Here is a 25,624-nt window from a genome sequence, read left to right as displayed (position 1 = left end):
AATGCTTCAATTCTTTTCTGTTCCAGTTTTCTTACAGTCCATGTTTCACTACCATACAACGCTGTGCTCCAAACATATATTCTCAGAAATTTCTTCCCCAAATTAAGGCCTCTGGACTTCTTTTGGCCAGGAAGCTCATTTTGCCAGTGCTGGTCTGCTTTGGATGTCCTCCTCGCTCCGTTCGTCACTGGTAATTTTACTGCCTAGCAGAAATCCTTAACTTCACCTACTTCATGACATAAGACCTGATGTTAAGTTTCTTACAAAAATAAGTAAAATGTGCTCGCGTATTTCCTTCGTTCTCAAAAATGACTGGGCCTGTAGTCCCCTTACAGTTAATGCAAAGTCATTGTTCCATCACTTCTATTTCCATTCCTTACAAGCTTTTACCACCAGCACATAGCTGCTAGTGTCTCTTTGTGGTTCAAAACTGTTTACTCAATATTTACTCCTATTATACAATTAAACTCAAATTTTGTGTGCATCTACAAAAATGACTGCAACAGAACTCTTCTGCAGGGCAAAGTTAAAGCAGCAGCCACAAAATGACAGATAGACCAATAGTCCCACTCAAACTCAATAACAAGTCATTAATTTCTGAATATTTCGAAATGTAATTTGTTTTCTTAAAAATTATAAATTTTATTTTTTAAATTGTTTTCTTACAAAATGAAGTTTCACATTTGCTCCATACAAAAGTACTCCTTTGAGTATTAACATTCTTTTTCAAATATACCTTATGAGTACATGACGAAAGGAGAGGACAGGAAAGGAAGGAAGAAAGACGAGGCTATAATGTCTCAAGAAAAGGTAAGGAATTTGTCCATATTGTTTTCAGAGGAACCACCAAAACTGATTTGTGGAAATTGCTGACAGCCTAGGTCTGGATGGCCTAATCAGGATTTGAACTCTGCTGCTTCCAACTGACAATCCAAGCACACAAATAAACATTGTAGTTATGTACTATATTAACCCCTCCCTGGCAGCATGTCACAGTTTTAGAATTTCCATCTACATTTTACATGCTGACAGCACCCTATTCGTGTTTGTTAACCTTTGTATTTGCATCAACGGACTGTGTTTCATGGTGGTCTCATAGCAGGTAGGTCAATTTTTTTTATGGAGCAATACTTTTAAGGCCATAGACTACTTATGACACAAATTTTTAGATTTCTCTTCCCCCAGTCAAGAACACAACACACATGTATGTAATACGAGGTAGAACATAAATTACATGGCTGAAGTAATGTCCACTATATGCAACAAACTTTTGACCCACATGCAGCAAATAACAGCCACATCAATAAACACAGGTTGTCCTGCATATAAAATAAGGTGTAAAAGAGGGATATTAAATATATAAGCATGATATTTCATTATTTAGTACACTATTTTTATACTACGATGTATTATATGTGGCTATGTTGTGTGGAAAGTCTGTTTAATATGACATGTTGCATAATACTCCATTGTGATCATTGTATACCTTCATTTTTCTACTCTTAATGCCATATATAGACTAAATTTGATAAAGAACACTGCCACTTAAAACTGAAATTAAAAATTAATTGATGTATCATCATAACCAGAAAAACAGAATTACTTCACTTAATATCTAGGAAAGGCACTCGTAATAAGAAACAATTAAATACACTCCTATTTAAGATTAACCTAGAGAATAAATGAAAGAATGACACTTATATTTACATACTGATATGAAAATGTATAAATTCACTCACATCATGGTGAGCAAGGAGATCTTGTAAGTCATTTGGCTGTTCAATTCTTACAAGTGGTCTAATAACATTTGTCAAGAAACGTGCCATATTTGCTGCATGTTTTGGCCCTCTATATTGTATTCCTTTTGCATGCTGTGTGTAAGCTATGAATACTGGAAAGTGTACCAATTTTGTGAAATACTGACGGCATTCACTTCGAGGTTGCCAACAGTTGATTGCAGCAAAGTACACCTGCAAAGTGAGCCAATATTTGAATAATTACAATTGATGTGTGGATTATGACTGATAGAGGAACCTAGGATAAAAGCCAAACAAAAAATCACTTGATGTTATTAAATTATCTTCCGATGTAAAAAAAATATTATAAGAATAATGAATCAAAATCAATAGTAATAATCATAAATTTACTTAACATGTTAAATATTCAGTTTTTAGATATCATAAAATAACACTCGTTAAGAACCCTGAGATAACATTCTGTCATCCTCAAAGAACAACATATGTAGAATAACATAGAAGGAAGCCATCACACAACATAGTAAATAAGAATGAACAACTTTAAGTTTCATGTGTTACCATTCTATTTCCCCTTACAAAAACATACAAGTGAAAGATTACTTTTTGCCAAGAGTTCCAATATCCAAATAACTTATGGCGTTCCAGCCAGGTGACATCATTAATGACTGTCACACAGCTACATTCCCATAACATTTTATATGCCTGCAAAAACTCAAGTTTAAGTTATAATATTATTTTACATTCACCTACAGATGGAATAAAGAGACCATTAACTGTATCAAACAGAGAGGCAGGCACTATTAAAACCAATATATTTGCTTGTATTGTAATTTGTTTTATCATTTATCACTGTCAGATTATAATATTTCATAATTAAAAAATTCTGTTGTACTGTACTTAAATGAAATGTGTATCTTTGATTCCTTTCCATTTCCCAGAACATATTTATCTATTGATTTATTTAATACAGGCAGTGTAATGTAATGTACAGTGTATTGTTGCAATTCACACACTTGTTACCCACTACCATATTTGTTACCATATTTGTACGAGGGTCATTCAATAAGTAATGTCCCACATTTTTTTTCTCAGAACATATTTATTGTTAAGAGTCAGCATTTGGTGACAATATACATCAACAGGTCTTGTTCATGTCCTATTTTTCTACACAGTCACCATCACAATTCAGCATGTGTGGAGCAGTGGCTCTGACAGGAGATCCAGAGCTTGGCTGATCATGGAGCTCTGTTTCTGCATTTCCTGAGGCTGCAACTTTCTTTACCCATTGCCCAACTACACTCCTATCAATTGCAGCACTGCCATACTTTGCACACAAATGTTTATGGATGTTCACCACGGTTTCTTTTTCTGCACACAAGAATTCAATAACAGCATGCTGCTTGTAACACGAGCTGTATGTAGACACTATTTTGACGCTGTACTAAGGCTCTGCCATCTGCCAGAATAGTTTGAAACTTCATTGGTGCACAGAACAAACATCAAATGTGAAGCACTAACAAGGATGTTTGTCTATGCGTATTAATGCATTTTTAAAAAAATGTGGGGCATTAATTATTGAATGACCCTAGTAAAATCATTTTCATTAAACATTTTTCACACTTGCATCATCTACAAATACAACAAAAACAATATTTTTATCAATACAAATACAAACAGAGGATGATGAACATTAGAATATCAACCATATGTTTTTTCACTGATAAGCTCTACTACTTTAAAGAACTACACTAAAGAATATCAAATGACACTTACTATGACAAAGGGGAAGTGCACTGTGCTACAAATACATTGCCTGATGAAAAAAGTGAAGGATAAATACAGGGAGGAGGAAACAAAATGAAACTTCATGAGTTGAAAGGGGCTGTGATGTTATTTAGTGATTATTAATTCAAGTCAAATTTACAAAGAACTTGGCAATATGAATTCACTTATTACTATGAGGTTGCATCTCCTGTGGCCTGGATGCATGCACAAATGCAATTGGAAAAAGTTTCATAAAGCCACTGTACCTTCTACTGTAGCAAACTGGACCACACAACTATTGTTCTTGATACTCTGGATACTGGCAGTGGGATGGAGTTGACATCTGAGGTGGTCCTACTCGTTCTACTAGGGATAGGTGCGGGGCTCTTTTCGGACACAAGGCTATCTCAATATCATGCACACAGTTCATAGAGACACATGCCATGGGCAAGCATTATCCTGTTGAAAAATGGCACCACAGTACTGCCACATGAGCAGCAAGATAAAATGACACACAATGTCTGTGACGTCCCATTGTATCGTCAGAGATTCCTCAATTACAGCCACCCATGACCCGATGGCTCCCCACTGCATTACACCAGAGGTAACACCATTGTGCCTCTCTAAAACATCGGAAGAATGGGACCTCTCCTCAGGTCGCCACCATATTCACTGACAATGGTCATCCAGAGTAGTGCTGAGCCATGAATCATCAATGAATACAATGTGATGCCATTCACCAGTAGTCCACACTTACTGATCAAGGCATCACTCCAAGTGCAGCCATTTGTGTTGCAGAAGCATGCACATGTGGTGGTAATCCCTAGTTTGGCTGCTGCTAGATTCTGCCCAATGGTGCAGAACAACACAAAATGTTGCAGGGAGTCCATTACTTGATCTCTGATGACAGGCACAGATGTGAAGGAGTACTACATGCTTGGTGGACAATACAGGGATATTCCCTTACGGTGCTTAGAAGACGTCAACTGCAACTTTGACAACAAGTATGCCTGTCCTCAGTTTCCAATACTGCCCAACATCGGGTTAATGTTACATCTGAATGCTGCACAAATCACGATACTGCACAATTCGACTAGTTGGTTTTTAAACTTATTATGCGTTGATAATGATGTGTCTCACGATTATGTGCCTTGTTTTTCACAGTGATCACTCAACATCTGAGTTTGTTCACACTTCTTACATACTCTGCAAGGCCTGGTAATAACACGAACAACACTACTGCACTTTGATGACCAACCTACCTGTCACAGAGAGTTGTGACTCTAATCCTTTACATACCCACCGATGATGTGCATGAAATTACACTGAGATTCAACCATGTCTTCTGTGTATTTCACTGTTTTGACAGGCAATGTATTTCTGTTGATATACTGATGTTAGTCTCAACAATTCCACAGAACACCCACTGGAAATTTAATATACATTCTGAAGTTCTTTTGCATTCATAATGTGTTAGCATGGAATTTTGCAAAAGGAAGGTTTCTACAGGTTTAGTATGAAAACCTTTCTTCTTGTTCTTGTTACAAATCTCCCCCCCCCCCCCCCACCCCACCCAACCCCACCACCATGATAACAGAGATTCTGATACTATCTCTCTAATCATCTACATATTTTCCCTATACCATTTTTATATCTTGCAACTTCTCTTGTACACTTCTGTTAGATCATTTATCTTGTGTGTAGCCACTCCCTTTTTTGCCCACACAGTCCATCTTTCACAGACTTACATTTCCAGCTGCATTTGGTCCTCCTCTAAACTCTTAAATTTCACTGTTCTTTCTGCCACTTTTGACTTATTTAGCTTCTCAAATATGGTCCATAGTAGCCAACATCTGATAGTTTGTTCCCTGCTGATTGTGTTTTGCTATCCCCTACTGACTTATGAATGTGGATGACAAGTGTAACATTTTCACCAGCTATTACTTCTCTTTTTCAGGTGAACACACACTTAATAGAATGATTTTTAAGGGCTGTGCTGCTGCCACCTCATACACTTTTTTTTCAAATTTTTTGTTGAGTTTTGCACTGGGTGCCTTACATTTATATAAACTTCTTCCACTACTTTCAACATTGCATCCCATTTTTGTTAGATCAGCATCTGGTAATATTAACTCAGCATGCATTCATTTATTCACATTTTGTGTCCTATAAATCCCATCATGAAGGAGAACCTTCAAGGGAGTGGAACACGTCAAGTTGCACAGCATTAATTAACTGACAGTTATAATAACAATGAAAGACAAATCAAAAGATGGAAATTGGACAAACCTGTCGGTAGTAAAACTGAGTGATGGTCTTAAACTGGTCACGTAATACTTGACTTTCGGCATCCCATGGAGCGTAGTACATTACGAAAGAGACATCACATTCAGCAATCCGTTGAAAAGCTGACATTAAGTTTCCCTGGAAGAAGTCAGCAACTAGCGAAGTACGTGGAAAAAATGGTACTGCTGGAGGACTTTTTGAAATTTTTGGAGGCCTGTAAAACAAATTAATAAAGATCAAAAGAATTTTTTTCTGCAAGGATACATACTTTCAAATATATTTATTTATTAAGTTGAAGATTCTACTATACTGTTATAGAAAAACTAGCTATTACAGTATTAAAGTAAACTATAACACTGACTGAAAAAACTGCAATACCAAAAAAATCATTCATGTACAGTAATGATATTTCGGGAATACATCTGTCTGGGTAACATATTTAAGTGATTAACATTGCAAGACGACAAGTTAATGTAAGCACAATATAAGCCATTGCAAATGTGAAATGCTGAGAGATTGATAACAGGTGTAACCACCAGAAGATTAAATGCAAGCATCAACACATGCATGCATTGTGAGTGTACAAGTGCTGGACGTCAGTTTGTGGGATGGAGTTCTGTGTCTATTGTACTTGGTCAGTCAATAAAGGGACAGTTAATGCTGTTTGTGGATGACACTGTAGTTGTCGTCCAATGACGTCCAATATGTGCTCAATTGGAGACAAATCTGGTGATCGAGCAGGACAAGGCAACATGTCGATAATCTGTGTAGCATGTTGGGTTACAATGGTGGCATGATGGCAAATGTTATTTTGTTGCAAAACACCCCACAGAATGCTGTTCATGAATGGCAGCACAATAGGTCTAATCACCAGACTGATGTATAGATTTGCAGTCAGGGTGTGTGGGATAACCGTGACAGAGCTCTTGCTGTCTTGCAAAATTGCACCCCATACCATAACTCCAGGTGAAAGTCCAGTATGTCTGACATGTAGACAGTCTGGCTATAGGCCCTCAACAGGCCTCCTCCTAAACAACACGCAGTCATCATTGGCACTGAGGTAGAGGCAGCTTTCTTTGGAAACACAACAGAGCTCCACCATACCCTCCAACAAGTTACAGGGCATCTGGCTCAGAGCCGTCCTTGAAGTAACCTATTTGTAACAGTTCGTTGTATTGTGGTGCCAACTGCTGCTCAAACTGCTGCTGCGAACACAATATGATGCATCAGGGCTATACACCAAACACAATGGTCTTCCCTCCTGGTAGTGCCACGTAGCTGTAAGGAGCCTGGTCGTCTTGTGAGTGTACATTCTCGTGATCACCTCTGCCAGCAATGATGTACAGTGGCTACATTCCTGTCAAGTCTTCCAGCAAAATCACAGAAGGTACATCCAGCTCCTTGTAGCCCTGTTACTTGACCTCGCCGAAACTCAGTGAAGTGCTGATAATGGTGTCTTTGTCACCGTAACGGTATTATTGATGAACATCAACTCACCATGTCCAAACTCAATAACAACAAACCCTCACAACTGTTACAGTGCAGATTTAAAGCAAATCTAATTTGCACCTTCATAGGGGTGCTGTTAGCCTCATTATTACATGACTGACATGAAAACTGAATAAATATCATCTTTCAAAAACACGCCTACCATCTTTCATTTATGTCACACAATTCCTTCTTGGTGTTCTGATTTCTTTTTCCGTCAGTGTAGTTTATAATGAACTGCATGGCAGTTACATTTACAATAAGACAATAGACTTAGTAGGTAGAGTAGGAAAGAAGACCAACTGTGTCACACTGAAAGATGGAGAAAATAACAAATGATGGTAATATATAATATATTGTCAAAATCTAAATTAAGTTCACATACAGGATAGAGAAGCATGGAGAGCTGCATCAAACCAGTCTCAGGACTGAAGACCACAACAACAACACTAAAAAAAGGAAACCAAAATGCAATAAACCGAAGAGGAACTTCGATCCCCACCAATTAATTAGTAATGATAAATATAGAGAAGTCACACAAAACATAAAACTGACAGATAATTTAGAAGAACTGGTTCAAATTCTTAGGCAACAAGTAGAAAATGTAGCCCCATTGAACCTACGTAAAAGACATGTCTGGTGGAACTCAGAATGTGACAAAATTCACGAAGAAAGACATCATGCGTGGTCAAAATTTCAAACACACAAAACAGAAGAAAATGCAACCAACTTCAAAAATATCATGAAAAAGTTCACACAAATTATCAGGCAAACCAAGAGACAATCACAGAAAGATCTAATCAACTGAGTAGAAGAAAATTACCATAAAACCAATTCCAGAGACTTTTACAAAATCTTTGGAAGACAATTACAAAAATTTGCCCCTCCCACATTAATGCTGAAAAGGGAAGATGGAAAAATGGCACATAATGACAAGGAAAATGCTGAAATCATGGCAAAAGCATTTAGTAAACTTTTGAATTGTGAAGAACCCCAGGAACTTTTAGCAATTAATACACACACATCCATCAAGATGCCACCTGATCTCATAAATCCTCCCACAATCCAAGAGGTGGAAACGGCACTCAGAGAGATGAAAAATTATAAGGCATGTGGAGAAGACCAAGTTTTTGCAGAAATGTGGAAATATGCCAGTGATACAGTTCTAACATCCTTACACATAGCCCTAACAAAAATCTGGATAGCAGAAAAGTTTCCCGAACATTGGACCACAGCCATAATCCACCCACTCCACAAAAAAGGAGATAAAAGCAACCCAGATAATTACAGAGGTATTTCTCTCTTAGACTGCACATACAAGATCTTCTCCAGAATCCTATAAAAGAGGATCAAAGAGCAACTAGAGGAAGAATTAGGTGAATTCCAAGGAGACTTTAGACCTTGGAGAAGCTGTGCAACAGATCATCACTTTAAAATTAGCCATGGCATATTGCAAGAAACGAAATAAACCTCTTGTAATAACCTTCGTGGACTTTAAAAAAGCATATGACTGTATCCATAGACCTTCAATGTTAAAAATCTTAAGAAATTTCGGGCTCCATACAAAATTAATCAAATTGATAGAACTCACCTTAACCAACACTGTATCAAAAGTCAAGTTCAGGGGGGAATTTTCTGAGCCAGAGATTGAATGACACCCCCTGCTGTTCACTGTGCTTTAGAATACATAATGAGGGAATGGTACAAGATTAACCCAAAGAACATCCAAATTGGAAGACCCAAAGACAACACAAGTTTAAATTGTCTAGGATTTGCTGATGACCTTGCTCTCTTGTCCAACAGTATTGAGGAAACTAAACAACAAGTTATCTCACTACAGGAAAAAGCACAGAAAATTGGTCTTGGAGTATCCTTAGAAAAAACATTCATCATGTTAACTGACCCACCACTCATAAACAAAATTGCCATAGGAAACCAAAAAATGAAAATTGTAGATAAATATAAATATCTGGGAGAAATCATAACATATAACCTCAATGAAAAGCCAACAGGGCATAACAGAATAAACAAATTGACCAGAGAACAATATATCATCAAGAACACCCACAACAAAAAGAGCCTGTCAATTGCAACACAATTAAAACACTATAAAACAGTCACTCAACCAGAAATAGCATACGCAAGTGAAACCATCTTCAAAACAACTAACACTGCACAAATAGACAAAATACTCAAAATACAAAAAAGAATCACCAGAACGTGCATCAACACATTGTACCAGAAAGATGGACACTGGAGAGTAGCTACAAATGAAACAGTCAACAAGGAAACAGAACCAGTAACGAGTACAATCAGGAAGAAACACATTTCATTTTTTGGACATCCAATCAGAACACCAGAGAACAGGATCATCAGGAGAATAACAGAAAAATTGTGGAATAGTAAGTGAAACATTAAGTGGATTACAGAAATCAAGGAAGATATGGATGAGCTACAGATTACAATGGAAGACCTAAGAAACAAAACTGTCAAAATCAGGCAGGCAAACAAACCAGACTGCAAATGAGAATCAACAAACAGACAATAGGAAGGGCGATTTCCAATGAAGAAAGAAGGATGAGATTCAAGAGAATGAAAAAGTACTGCGCTGACAGGAAACTGAAAAATTCTTTGTATAAAGTTGGCTAGAGTGATCCAATGAAGGCCATAAAATGTAAATAATAATAATAATAATAATAATAATAATAATAATAATACTCACAATTGGAAAGTCCCTGGAAAAGATAAAATAGCAAATTTCTGGCTAAAGAAGTTCACCTCAACACATTCACATCTAACTAAATTATTTAACAGTTACATTGCAGACCCATAAACATTCCCTGATACACTTACACATGGAATAACTTATCTGAAACCTAAAGATCAAGCAGACACAGCAAACCCAGCTAAATATCGCCCCATAACATGCCTACCAACAATATACAAAATATTAACTTCAGTCATTACACAGAAATTATTGACACATACAACACAAAACAAAATTATAAATGAAGAACAAAAAGGCTGTTGCAAAGGAGCATGAAGATGTAAAGAGCAACTGTTAATAGATGCAGAGGTGACATATCAAGCTAAAACTAAACAAAGGTCGCTACACTATGCATACATTGATTACCAAAAAGCTTTTGATAGTGTACCCCACTCGTGGTTACTACAAATATTGGAAATATACAAAGTAGATCCTAAATTGATACAGTTCCTAAACATAGTAATGAAAAACTGGAAAACCACACTTAATATCCAAATAAATTCAAATATCATCACATCACAGCCAATACAGATTAAGCGTGGAATATACCAAGGAGACTCATTAAGTTCTTTCTGGTTCTGCCTTGCTCTGAACCCACTATCCAACATGCTAAATAATACAAATTATGGATACAATATTACTGGAACATACCCACACAAAATCACACATTTGCTATACATGGATGATATAAAACTACTGGCAGCAACAAATCAACAACTCAACCAATTACTAAAGATAATAGAAGTATTCAGCAATGATATAAATATGGCTTTTGGAACAGACAAATGTAAGAAAAATAGCATAGTCAAGGGAACACACACTAAACAAGAAGATTACATAATGGATAACCACAGCGACTGCATAGAAGCAATGGAAAAAACAGATGCCTATAAATACCTAGGATACAGACAAAAGATAGGAATAGATAATACAAATATTAAAGAAGAACTAAAAGAAAAATATAGACAAAGACTAACAAAAATACTGAAAACAGAATTGACAGCAAGAAACAAGACAAAAGCTATAAATACTTACGCTATACCAATATTGACCTACTCATTTGGAGTAGTGAAATGGAGTAACACAGACCTAGAAGCACTCAATACACTTACACGATCACAATGCCACAAATACAGAATACATCACATACATTCAGCAACAGAAAGATTGACATTAAGCAGAAAGGAAGGAGGAAGGGGATTTATTGACATAAAAAACCTACATTATGGACAGGTAGACAATTTAAGAAAATTCTTTATAGAACGAGCAGAAACTAGCAAAATACACAAAGCAATCACTCATATAAATACATCGGTTACACCACTACAATTTCATAACCACCTCTACAACCCTTTAGATCACATAACATCAACAGATACGAAGAAAGTAAATTGGAAAAAGAAAACACTACATGGCAAGCACCCGTATCATCTAACACAGCCACACATCAATCAAGACGCATCCAACACATGGCTAAGAAAAGGCAATATATACAGTGAGACGGAAGGATTCATGATTGCAATACAGGATCAAACAATAAACACCAGATATTACAGCAAGCATATTATTAAAGATCCCAATACCACAACAGATAAATGCAGACTTTGCAAACAACAAACAGAAACAGTAGATCACATCACAAGCGGATGTACAATACTAGCAAATACAGAATATCCCAGAAGACATGACAATGTAGCAAAAATAATACATCAACAGCTTGCCTTACAACATAAACTTATAAAACAACACATTCCCACATACAAGTATGCACCACAAAATGTACTGGAGAATGATGAATACAAATTATTCTGGAACAGAACCATTATAACAGATAAAACAACACCACATAACAAACCTGACATCATACTCACCAATAAAAAGAAGAAATTAACACAACTAATCGAAATATCCATACCCAATACAACAAATATACAAAAGAAAACAGGAGAAAAAATTGAAAAATACATCCAACTGGCTGAGGAAGTCAAGGACATGTGGCATCAGGATAAAGTTGACATTATACCACTTATACTATCAACTACAGGAGTCATACCACACAAGATCCACCAGTACATCAATGCAATACAGCTACATCCAAACTTATATATACAACTACAGAAATCCGTAATTACTGATACATGTTCAATTACCCGAAAGTTCCTAAATGCAATATAACATATACCGTACAGTTAAAAGGAAGTCGCGCTTGATCAAGGTCCGCGTCACTTTCCGTTTTTGACCAGACATAACGTCTGAGAAAAGAAAGAAATAATAATAATGTATTGCTCTCTACTCCTGTTGGATTTGCATGTACCGTTTTGTATTGGTGGGGAAAAGGCAGGCAGAGAGACAGATAATTCTGTCACAAACTGTAGAGCTTCCAGATAATTTGGAAAAGGGTAATGACATTTGTTGTTCATGGTTTTCAAATATGTTCCAGTCCTACATGGTTAGTAAAGGCAATCTAAAAGTTAGATAACAATGTGTTTATGAGATTCCATATCAGTGTGGGGATCTCACACTGACCAAACAGTTATTTGTCCCACAGATCACAATAAACATTATTATGTGGAATATACCAAGAGGACAAACCCAGAACACACACACAGGGTATGCCATTTATCTTGATCAACGTAAATAACTTTTTGTCAAAACAAAATGTATCTAGCAAATGTTATTTAGCTACTAGGGGCCACTAACCAACATGAGTACCTTTCTTGCAACTTGGTTCTTTATAAAGCTTTTTTTTTTTTTTTAATGAGAATTCAGCACTCCACTTGATCTCCTGTTCAAAAAGTATCAAATGTACAATTCACATAAACACATTGTTATTACAATGTGTCAGAATATATCATTTAAGAGTACTGAAGCACTGTACCACATGTCTCCATACTGTAAACAAGAAAACATTATTTCAATTACTATTCTGTTAATGTTCTCCACAGGGCGAGTAGCATTTCCACCTTCTCTCTGTTGGTGTGCAACGAATTCGTACAAAACTTCAAATAAAGATGGTTGGCTAACTGACCTAAAAAGCACCTTCCTTCTGTTTCCATTTGTTTACTGCCAATTCCAGTAAGTGTGTAAGTGATATTACCTTGTGTACCTGCACTGTGCACTAGTACAGAAAAATCAAAGTTAATCTTGTGTTACATTTTTTAATAAGGTCATGTTTACATGACTGATACACTGTGTTATGACTTTGAACAGGTCTTAATGAGAGAACATGGATTACTGAATAAAAAATTTAGGGTGCTATTTAAACAAGGTGTATCACTGTTCATTTCTGTGTAGCGAGCAAAGTTACATGAAAGGCAATCATGGTAGTTAATGCTCCACTGGCAGCTACAGAATTTTTCCATAAACATGACTAATTATTTGTAGTGAAGAATTCCTCTATGGTACAGAAAGCATTGTTAAGAAGAAACACCTGTAATCTAAAACTTACTGGCAGATTAAAACTCTGTGCCTGACCATGACTCAAACTCAGGACCTTTGGCTTTCACGGCCAAGTACTCTACAAACTGAGATACCCAAGCATGGCTTGTGACCCATCCTCACAGCTTTACTTCCGCCATTACCTCATCTCCTGCCTTCCAAACTTTGTAGACATTTTCCTGCAAAACTTGTGGCACTGGCACCTTAGCAAAAGATCTGGCAAAGAACCCGGGAAAATTCTTGTCCTATGTAAAATTGCTAAGTGGGTCTAAGGCTTACATACAGTCAGTTGTTGACCAGTCTAGTGTGGCAGTTGGAGATAGCAAAATCAAAGCCAATTATTTAAATTTCATGTTCAAGAAATCATTCAGGCACGAAAATCTTACAAAAATACCATCATATGATCATCGAACAGACTCCCATATCGACAACATAAAAGCATCTCTGGCATAGAGAAATTACTGAGTGAGTTGAAAACAGATAAGTTATCAGGCCCAGATGGAACTCCAATTCAGATTTTCAAAGAGTACTCTACGGCATTGCCCCCTTACTAAAGCTGCATTTATCATGAATCTCTCACAAGGCACAAAGTCCCAAGCAACTGGAAAAAAGCACAGGTGACTTGTGTATAAGAAGGGCAAAGGAACGGACCCACAAAATTACACACTAATATCCCCAACATTGGTTTCCTGCAGAATCCTTGAACATATTCTCAGTTCGAATATAATAACTCTTCTTGAGACTGAGAAGCTTATGACCACAAATGGTTTTAGCTCATGTGAAACTCAGCTTGTCCTTTTCTCGAATGGTATACAGTGAACTATGGATGAAGGGCAACAGGCAGATTTCATATTTCTCGATTTCTGGAAAGTGTTTGACATGGTTCCCCCACTGTAGGCTGTTAAAGAAAGTACTGGCATATGGAATAGATTCATAGTTATGAGAGTGGCTCAAAGACTTCTTAAGTAATAGGACCCAGTATGTTGTCCTTGACAGTGAGTGTTCATCAGAGACCAGGGTATCATCAGGAGTGATCAAGGAAGTGTGATAGGACTGCTATTATTCTCTCTACACACACAAACGATTTGGTGAACAGGTCGGGCAGCAATCTCCAGTTGCTTGCTGATGGTGCTGTGATGTGTGGTAAGGTGTGGAAGTTGAGTGACTGTAGGAGGATACAAAATGACATAGACAAAATTTCTGTTTGTGTGTAGTAGTGTCCTTCTTGACACAATCAATCATGTAGTTTAAATATCTGGGCATGATGTTGCAAAGCGATATGAAATGGAATGAGAATGTGAGGATTGTAGTGGGAAAGGCAAATGGTTGACTTCAGGTTATTGGGAGACTTCTAAGAAACTGTGGTTCATCTGTAAAGGAGACTGCATATCGGACAGAAGTGCTACTTATTCACAAGTACTGCTCAAGCGTTTGGGATCTGTACCAGGCCAGAATAAAGGATGACATTGAAGAAATTCAGAGGTGGGCTGCTAGGTTTGTTACTGGTAGGTTCCAACAGCAAGCAAGTGTTATGGAGATGCTTTGGGGACTCAAATGTGAATTCCTGGAAGGAAAGTGACTTTCTTTCTGAAGAATATTATTGAGAATATTTAGAGAACTGGGATTTGTAGCTCACTGCAGAACGATTCTGTAGCCTCCAACAGACAATGCATGTAAGGGCCATGAAGGTGAGATACAAGAAATTATGGCTCATAAGGAGACATACAGACAGTCATTTTTCCCTCATTGTATTTGAAAATTGAACAGAAAGGAAACAACTTGTAGGATATCCTCCGCCATGCACCGTTAGGTGGGCTGCAGAGTATTGATGTAGACGTAGATGCAGAGGTAGACAGAAGGTAAGATATTATGGACACTTGACTTAGCCATAGCCTGCAGGACATTTCTAAAATGAAATTTTCATTCTTCAGCAGAGTGTGCACCAATACGGCACATCCTGAAAGATCAAAACTGTGTGCCAGACTGCAACTTGCAATCGGGACATTTACCTTTCACGAGCAAATGCTTTACAAACTGAGCACCCCATGCACAATTCATGGCCTGTGAAAGGCAAAGGTCCCAAGATAGAGTCTAATTCCAGCACATAATTTTAATCTGCCAGGAAGTTTCATATCAGCACACATTATGCTGTGGAGTGACTATTTCATTCTGGAAATATCGCCATGGCTGTGGCTAAGCCATGATTGCACTATAACCTTTCTTCCAGAAGTGTCAGTCCTGCGAACTTCAGTGAAGTTTGGAAGGTAGGAGATGAGGCACTGTTGGATGTGAAGCTATGAAGATGGGTCGTAAGTCATGCTTGGGTAGTTCAGTTGGTAGAGCACTTGCCTGTAGAAAGCAAATGTGCTGAGTTTGAGTCCCGATCCAGCATACAGTTTTAATCTGCCAAGAAGTTTCATACCAGCACAGTCTGTTCCAGAGCGAAAATTTCATTCTGGTCCTTTAATCTACATTTGAAAACACTTCTGCTACCTGTCGAGTTTTATTTTCATGGGAAGACTGTCAAAGAATTTTAAAGCTGTGTATTTCATCTCTTTCTGTGGCAAAGTTGGATTCATTAAAGACTAAAACAGATCTTTTTTCTTCTAGTGTTGAACGCGTAAATATATCTATTACTCTTGAACTCAGACGGACTGTAGACAACAAATTTCATAACTGAATAAATGTACTGTGAAGCTTCTTACAGAGATGCCTGCAAGGTGTACATGTGAACATTACACATAATTTTAATTACATCCCTTTGTGCAATGAATACTTTTTGCCTAAGTGAGGAGTTCTCCCTCACAGGAGCCACTGATTTTCTGAAGCACTGGCTGTGCAGTCAAGAGGGTTTGTGTAGTCTGATGAAGCAGAGGGCCATACCAGTAGCAGCTTGCTGCTGGAGGAGGAACCAGACAAAGTGTATCTAAGAATACCCCATCTTTCCTTCATCCTGTCTTGTTTGTTCTCTTTGTCTAGTTGGGCAGGTAAGAGTTTCAAAACCCAGAAGACAGTCTACCTGGGATGTGGCAACCCGAAATATTGTCTGGCCCTCCAGAAAAAAGGCTGAATTGTTGGGCCAGTTCCCCAACATTTGTAAAAAACAGGTTTATGGCTTGAGATATCTGTCAAAAGCCTCTGGTGAAAAATGGAACATCACAGAAATTAACAAAGCTACCAACAAGGACTTTGTTTATGGCAACATGGAATGTACAGGTTTTGAATACCAAGAAAATAGAAGATTTCCAGGAGTTTGAAATGTTAAAGATTAATGAGGGTGTTAACAGAAATGCAAAGAAAGGGAAAGCGAAATGAAATTACGGAACATTATATTTATTTCTACAGTGATGTTAGGATGGAGGAGAGGGCCAAGAGAGGTGTGTCAATAGTGACCCACAAAAAGCATGAGAAGATCATTAAGACTTGGAAATAAATAAAAGAAAGAACTATGACTGTGGACTTTCCCAAGTACGCACATGAATGTACATTAGTGGCAGTGTGTGCCCCAAAAAATGATGGTGATATGAAAAACCAAAGATGAGCTTTATGAGGAATTGAGACTTGTACTGGAAAAGAAAGTGTCAAGAGAAAATAGTCCTTATGGGAAATTTTAATGGAAGAATAAGTTCAGAGGTGGATGATGAAATAATAGGAAGATATAGAGAGGATGTCATAAATGAAAACGGTAAAAAACTAGTAAAAACATGCACTGCATTAGATCTGAAAATTTTAAGAGGTTTCTTCCCCATAAATGGATACATAAATAAATGGGGCAGGTCATTCAAGAGGTTATATGATACAAAAGAAAAAAAATAGACTTTAGGAGAGTGACATAATGGTATACAGTGGCCTGGAATGTGGCTCTGACCACTACCTGCTTAGAGCAAAGTTTGTCTTTCCACCAGGGGGGGAAAGGGTACCTCAAGAAGATAGTGCTCCTATTAAACTTCTGGATGCTGTTCAATATAATTTAAATAGTTTAAAAGATGAAAGTGTGAAACAAAGTGTTATAAATTGAGGCTAGCTAGCAACCTGCAAAGTTTTGATGAAGGCAGAAATGCTGAAGAGAAATATCAGCAAATTAAAAGATGCATTCAAGGGGCAGTATAATGAAGTGCTGGGTCAACAGAGCAAAAAAAGCAAACTAAGGCCACAGTGGTGGACATGAAGATGCGGGAAAGATAAAAGTTAAGAATAAAGTGTGTAACAGTTGACAGGCTGAGAGACCTGGAGGATAGAAAAAAGTACGTGGAAATAAGCAGAAAGGTGACTCTACAATAATTTCCACATATCTTCTTAATATCTTTCTGGTAAATTTAACAATGGAAACTCCAGGTCGGAATATCAACAATGTTAGGAAAAGATTGATTGCTACGTATCATAAAGATGAGACATTAAGTTGCAAACAGGCACAATTAAGACAACTTACACATTAGCTTTCGGCCACAGCCTTCATAAGAAAATGAAAGAAAAATACACAGCATTCATTCACACAAGTAAGCACACCTCAAGTATATATGACTGCCAACTCTGGCAGCTTGGACCAGAATGCAACTGTCACATGGAATGGAAGCAGCAGTCTGGAAGGGGAAGGGGAAGGGATAGCTGGAAGTGGGCGAGAGGAGAGAGGATTGCTGCCAGGCAGGGACTCGACTGCCAACAGACACAGAGTTGGGAGGCTGTGGGGCAGGAGGGTGGGAGATGAGAATAGGGAGGAGGTGAAAGGACAGAGGGGGTAGAAACTGTTGGGTGGAGTGTAAGGGAACAGCATATTACCATAGTTTAAGGTGCTACCAAAATCATCCCACCCTCCTCTTTCCTACCACTCATACACTGTTATCCTTCCCCTTCCCTGACACTCCAAATTAGTGCTGCTATTCCATACGACAGTTGCATTCTGGTCTGAGCTGCCAGAGTTGGCAGTCGTGTGTGTGGGGTGTGTTGGCTTGTCTGAATGAATGCTGTGTGTTTCTCTTTCTTTTTCTGATGAAGGCTGTGACCAAAAGCTAATGTGTAAGTAGTCTTAACTGTGCCTGTTGGTATTGTTTTATCTTTACCGTAAATAGCAATTCATCCTTTCCTTACATTGTTGATATTCCAACCTGCAGTTTCCATTGTTCAGTTCACAAGAAAGGTATAAAGAAGGTATGTGGAAATTACTGTGGAGTCAATATTACAAACTCTATGGGTAGGTTGCATGGTCAGATCCTAAAAAGCAGGACAGAGGGGATGCTGATGAACACTGCGAGAGAAAAGTGGACCTCAGAAGGAAAGATCTTATAACAACAAAATTTTTAGATAACTAATGGCAAAGAGACTGGAAAGTAGTCAGCCATTTACTGTTCACAGATCTCGAGAACACGTATGACACAGTGCCACTGAAGAAACTGTTTGACATAATGAGGTGGAATGAACTGAAAAGACATACATTAGAAATACATGCAACACATACAAATTTGCCGAGTGTGTTATCAAAGTGGGGAACAAAATTTTGTCACAGCCTTTCAAAATTACGAAATGATTAAAAAAGAGTGATTCTGGTTATCTCCTACGCTGTTTAAAATATACATCCAGAAAGCCTTAGACCTGTGGAGCACAAAATGTGCAATAATGGACATTCAGATAACAAAGGATCAATGTTTGTACAGCATGTTCTTTGCAGATGATCTGGAAGTGATGGCCAATGAAGATTATGACACCTATTTTATGCCACGAAAATTATTAGAAAAATATGATTAGTTAGGATTAAAAGAAAATGTTTGGCAGACTGAATGTAGGAAACTCAATATTAGAGGGCCAGCACATCAAAAGAGGTAAAAAAATTTAAATACTTGGGCAGCATCCTATTGAAAGAAGGAACAAATATTTCAGAAATACAGCAGCAAGTTGCCCACGGAATAGCAGCAATCCAGAAGCTAAACCCTCTCTTATGGTCTTCTATGATAAGTTGGAAAGTAAGGAAGATGCTCTATAGAAGTATTGTGGAGCATGTAATGATCTGCAGATGTGAGTGATGGGAGTTTACTGGAAAAAATAAAAAAATATGAACTGAGAGTTGCAGAAATGGACTGTTTCAGAAGATGAAGTAGAATATCTCAGAGTGTCCACATAGCAATACAAAGACTAGGGAAATGGCCCAGACTCAAGAAAGCATTGCAGATAGAATATAAGAATGGCAGTTCACCTGGTATGGACATACAACACGAATGACAGATGATCAAAGAAGATATTGATGTGCCACGCTCAGGGAAGAAGGAGAGGGCGAAGACCAAAGGCTGCCTGGTTAGGTGGGGTAAAGGAGGCCATGAGAAAAATAGATGAACATGAGGAAGCGCTCCCCACATAGGAACCAATGGTAACAGATATGTCAGATGAGGAGACAGCTATAGGACTGTAGGAACCCCACAAATATTATCCCATCAGACATCAGTGACTGATAATATGCAAACTATGTTAACTTAGTTTCTGTATCACCAAACCTGGGAATTCCTCTTATCACAAAAGTAGCCAAACCTAAATCTTTTCACAGGTGTACTAGGCCAATATGCTATTTACAGTTTAAGTTTTGATCAATATTCACATTTAAGAACACTCTGACTTATTCATTATTTCTCGCTAGCATTATAGATTAATAGGAGGTGCTATACCCTGGTAATTGGAAGTGCAATTTTTTTTGATCGTACAAAACTGGATGAGCTGTAGTTTTTTAAAGGTCAAAGCCGGTTCATTTGCACAAAATTAATCAGTATTCAAAGTTTCCAGAAGGATGGACTACTAAGATAAGTTCATATTTTTCTCTTTAAACCTGTACAGGTTTTGTCTACCACTAGCTTGTTAATAAACTCTGCACGACAGTAGAGAATCCCTGTCATTCCACAGGGAAGGAGGCACAATATAAGGGAAACCTTGTGTTATGATAGTGTGACCCATGACACACCTGAGTCCAGATTTTATTATTAGCAACAATTACCATCAAATAGCAAACATACCCAGTAGCGGGTGTCAAAATTACAAGACCTCTGAAAAGGCCTTTGCAAGATGAGCAGCTACATGCCTACACAATTTTCTCTCTCTTGACATTTGAAGAATAAAAACTTAACTGTGTTGCCCAAAAAGATAATTCCATAAAATAACAGGAGAGGAAGCATAATAATTGTGCACCCTTCTAAGCAAATCAACACTGACAGTCAGTTAGTTAGATCATTAAGTTCATCCATCCATCCATCCATCCATCCATCCATCCATCCAGCCATCCATCCATCCAGCCATCCATCCATCCATCCATCCATCCCATTCCATAGATCCTATCAATGAGCAGAACCTTCAGGAATGTGGAACGCATGAACAAAAGACAAGGAAATCATAGAAAATTAAACAGTATACTGCATTGACAGTAAATATAACTATACTACTTGATGCTATTCACACTTAGCCATCCCAATTTCATAAAATTTATTAGAAACAAAGCTGTTGCCCTCTCAATCATACTAAATAGCTGCTGTTTATCTGCTACTATCATCCACATCTAACTTCTGTAAAAGTCTACACCATGATTTACCTTTGGAAGAGACTTCTGAATTTATATCCCGTGTTAACAAACTCCACTTTAGAAGTGTATGTCTTACCATAACCACCCTGCATTTTATTTACTCTCTACTTCATCAATCGTCTCATTTTACTGCCCAGATAACAAAATTCATTGACTATTTTGGTGGCACATTTTCCAATATCAAACTCTATCAGCATCACCTCATTTAATTCTATTACATTAAATTACTGTTGATGATGTTCACTTTATAACCTCTTTTAAAGATACTACGCATTCTGTTCAATTGCTCTTTGAAGTCCTTTGATGTATCTAACAATTACAATGCCATTATCAGCAAACCTCAAAGTTTTTAATTCTTCTCCCTTTCTGAATTTCTCCTTGGTTTCCCTTAGTGCATGCTCAATGCACAGATTAAACAACATTAGGGATAAACTACAACCCTGTCTCACTCCCTTCTCAACCACTGCTTCCCTGCCATGCCACACCCTTCAACTCTAACGACGACAGAATGGTTTTTAAACAAACTGTAAATAACTTCCAGTTTCCTGTATTTAATACTGCTACCATCAGGATTTCAAAGAGAGAGTATTTGCATTTGTCTCCTAGCATTTACTACATAGCCATTTTGTGCTTTCTGTCAATCTTATTCTTTATACACCTGTATACCCTTTCAAGTAATTCACTTGCAGTTTTTTAATATTTTTCTCCTTTCATCAAGTAAAATTCATTATAACCTGTCTTATACAGGGTGAGTCAAAACATACTTTGCAACTCTGGAATGATATAGAAATTTATTGAGATAACTTACAGACTCAGTAGATGTGTTATTTTATAGCAAACAACCTCAAGTTTTGCATAAAAGTATCAAATGTCATTTTGGTCTGATGTGACTACCATTCATGATGCAGCATACATCCCACCAGTAATCAGTCTCCTCCCACACTTACTGCAAAAAATAAGAGTGTAACTTGTGCAATAGCAGTGTAGAGTCGATTTTTCAGGTCAGCTAATTGTTTCGTAAGGGAGGAACATACACACAGACTTTAATGAAACTGTAGAGAAAGAAATCAAGTTGTGTCAAGTCTGCGAGGTAGGTGGCACCCTCCACACCAGGTAAGATGGCACCCTACACACCAGTGAAAGCAGTCTTAACTGTGGACTACACCAGCACTCCTGGTGGGGGATGGGGTACTGATGTACTATGTGAATCAAACTTGAGGTTTTTGTTTTTGTTTTAAGGTGCAAAAACAACTAGGGTCGTATGCACCCATATCAAAACTGTAGAATATGAAGACACAGAGAGGAGTTAAAAATGAATACAAGCCATCCCAGTCAACAAAAGAGAAGACAACTAAAAACAGGAACGTGGAAAAAGGCCTGTAAAATATGCCATGGAGAAACGGAAGTCCAGAACTAAAGTAAAATGCAGTCGACAGACCATGTGTCAATCGCCAAAACGGCCGATAACACAGACGACAAACACAAACAGGAATGTAAGCGGTTAAAAAAAGGGCATTCTGTCAGGACGAGATCATCCAAGCTGCTGGGAGAGGCTTAATAACCAAGAGCTTGTTCCCATGTAAGGAGGACCAGTGATGATGCCAAAATGACACAACCCGCTGACAGATGGCAACAGAAATAATCAGAGAGAATGTAAGAACTAGTGCGCTGAGGTACAAGGACTGAAGCCTTCGCAGCAGGGTCAGCAGCCTTGTTTCCTGTCGGACCACTGTGACCAGCTACCCACATAAACATCACAGTGGCTCTATCAAAAGTGAGCAAGTGACAGACTTCCTGTACCCACTGCACTAAGGGATGGAAATTGTGCAGCACACAGAAACTTTGAAGGGCACTGAGAGAGTCTGAGCAGATGACGCAATTGAAAAGCCTGTGTTGCCGGATGTACTGTGTGGGTTGATACAGGGCAAATAGCTCTGCTGTAAATACTGAGCAGTGTTCCAGAAGCCAATAACGAAAAATGTCAGCACCATTGACAAAGACACATCTGACACCATGGTCAGTTCGAGAGCCATCAGTGTACATAAGGGTATTATCACGAAAATCCGTGTGAAGGTTGTGAAACTGAAGGCGATAGAGTGAGGCTGGAGTAGCACCCTTAGGAAGTGAATGAAGGGCAAGTTGAACACAGGCCGGCACACGAAGTCTAGGTGGTGAAGGGTTCACACCCATCGGAAAAGTTGCAAGGTGCGTGAATGAAGCTGCCATAGCAAGAGCCAAAAGCGAACTCAAGGAGGTAACAGAGAAGAGGGATGTACCCCATACTGGTGATCAAAGGAGTCATCAAAGAAGGAGGCATAGGACGGGTGGCCATGCATGGAAGACAAACGGCATGCATATCTGCTGAGGAGACAGTCACAGTGGTAGGACAGTGGTAATTTGGCAGCTTCTGCATACAGACTCTCAACCGGGCTAGTGCGAAAGGCGCTACTGGCCAAGTGGATGCCACAATGGTAGATAGTATTGAGACAGCGTAAGAGGGATAGATGTGCAGATGCAAAAAGAAACAACACCTGTAGTCTAGTTTCGAACAGACAAGTGTCCGGTACAAATAGAGGAGGATGGTTCGATCTGCACTCCAGGAAGTACCATTAAGGACACATAGGACACTGAAGGACTGCGTACAGCAGACTGTCAGGTAAGACACATGGGAGGACCAAGAAAGTTTCCTAGTGAGCATGAGCTCCAGGAATTTCATAGTTTCACCGAATGGAAGAGCGACAAGCCCAAGACAAAGATGGTGGGAGAACCAATTGCGCTGCCAGAAATTCATACAAACAATTTGTCAGTGGAAAAATGAAAGCCAGTGTCGATGCTACAGGAGTAAAAATGATCAAAACATCACTGAAGATGCTACTCAATGGGGCAAGTCCATGGAGAACTTCAATAGATGGCAAATTCATCAACAAAAAGTGAGACAGGGATGCTTGGCAGGAGACAGGCCATTATAGGGTTAATGGCAATAGTAACGGGGACAATGCTCAGGATGGAATCCTGAGGCACACAGTTTTCCTGGATAAAGGTGTCTGACAAAGCAGGACTCACTTGTACCTTGAAAACTTGGTATTTTAAAAATTCCTGAAGAAAACAGGGCATGCGGCGTTGGAAGCCCCGGGTGTAAAGAGTATGGAGGATACCAGACCTCCAGCAGGTGTCATATGCTTTCTCCAAATCGGAAAACTTTGCCACAGTCTGAGATTTCCACAGAAAACAATTCATGACATGGGTGGACAAAGTGACGAGATGGTCAACTGCAGAACGGCGCACTCGAAATCCACACTGTGCAGGGGTTCATAAATTGCGAGACTCAAGCCACCATATCAGCCAGGCAAGAATCATATGTTCCATCTCTCACAAACAGAGCTGGGAATAGAAATGAGGCTTAGGTATGGGTATGACAGTGGTTTCATGCCAGCGTCTGCCCAAATGCGGTTGTACTTATCAAGCAGAATGTGCTTGCCTGCAAGAGAAAAGTGCTGCAATATCTGAATGTGAACAGCGTCTGGCCCTTGGGCAGAGGACTGGGATGAAGTGAGAGCATGACCTAACTCCCACATAGTAACAGTGGCATTGTAGCACTCACGATTCTGAGAAGAAAAGGGTATCTTCTGAGCCTCCTCCACTCATTTCTGATAGAAAAAGCAGGGTGATAGTGAGAGCAGCTCGAAACCTTCACAAAATTGTGGCCCAAGGTGATGAAGATAGCAATAGGGTCCATGATGACATCATCTGCTATGGTCAGGCCGGAAATTGGGGAATGAATCTTGTTCCCCGAGAGCCGTCAAAAGTTGGCCCACATGACGGAAGAGGGAGTGGAACTGTTAAAAGAACTAGAGAATGAAATCCAGCTAGCTTTTTCAATATCCTAGAACACGACAACACTGTGCGCACATCTGTTTATAATGAATGCAGTTTGCCAATGTAGGGTGATGGTTAAAAACACAGAGAGCATGTCTCCGCGCACAAGTTGCCTCGCGGCGCACCTCAGTCCACAAAGGAACTAGGACACAGTGTGGTAAAGAGGAAGTGCGATGAATGGAACATTCTGTGGTGGTAAGGATAATGCTTGTAAGATATTCCACCTGGTCATCACAACTGGGGAAATGTTGTAAATAGTCTTCACGGGTGTGCCGCCGGATGACGTTGTGCAAATCCCACAATATTTCCTCGGAGCAACTGTCCAATATCATCAGGTGGTTGAACCTCGCTGGTGTAGGTACGACTGACAAGATCCGCATGTCGACGCCGCTGTATATAGAGCACGCGCGTGAAGATTGCGCAGGCGTGGGAACCACACATGCGCAAAAATTTGCAGATAGATGGCGCCAGAGTCAAACGCCCTCTGCCGGGAAACGCAGATCAGCCATTCTCCGCGTGCGCTGACGCTGTGTTTACTAAAATGCTGCCAAAGTTATGACGGGTCTATTATCGAAAGCTCTTTGCTTTCTCGTCGTGATTTAACAGCAACCAATGCAGGATTCCAAGCTGTACTCAATTGAAATCCCGCATCCCTGTTGATGAGGTTATCAGCTGTACGGATATGTATACAAATATGTT

General features: G+C 38.8%; 1 protein-coding gene across 1 annotated transcript in view; it reads right to left on the bottom strand.

Moving 5' to 3' along the window:
• LOC126235940 (thioredoxin domain-containing protein 11) overlaps positions 1-25,624 on the bottom strand; it is a 141,623-nt gene that overhangs the window by 110,541 nt on the left and 5,458 nt on the right. The window contains exons 2-3 of the mRNA XM_049944908.1: positions 5,811-6,021; positions 1,740-1,970 (exon numbers count right to left, since the gene is read on the bottom strand). Of these exons, the coding sequence (XP_049800865.1) occupies positions 1,740-1,970; positions 5,811-6,021 (442 nt within the window). The remainder of the gene's footprint in view (positions 1-1,739; positions 1,971-5,810; positions 6,022-25,624) is intronic.

Source organism: Schistocerca nitens, chromosome 2 (assembly GCF_023898315.1).
Source record: "Schistocerca nitens isolate TAMUIC-IGC-003100 chromosome 2, iqSchNite1.1, whole genome shotgun sequence".
In the NCBI taxonomy this organism is placed as follows: Eukaryota; Metazoa; Arthropoda; class Insecta; order Orthoptera; family Acrididae; genus Schistocerca; species Schistocerca nitens.
This window is presented reverse-complemented; position numbering and strand designations above follow the sequence as displayed.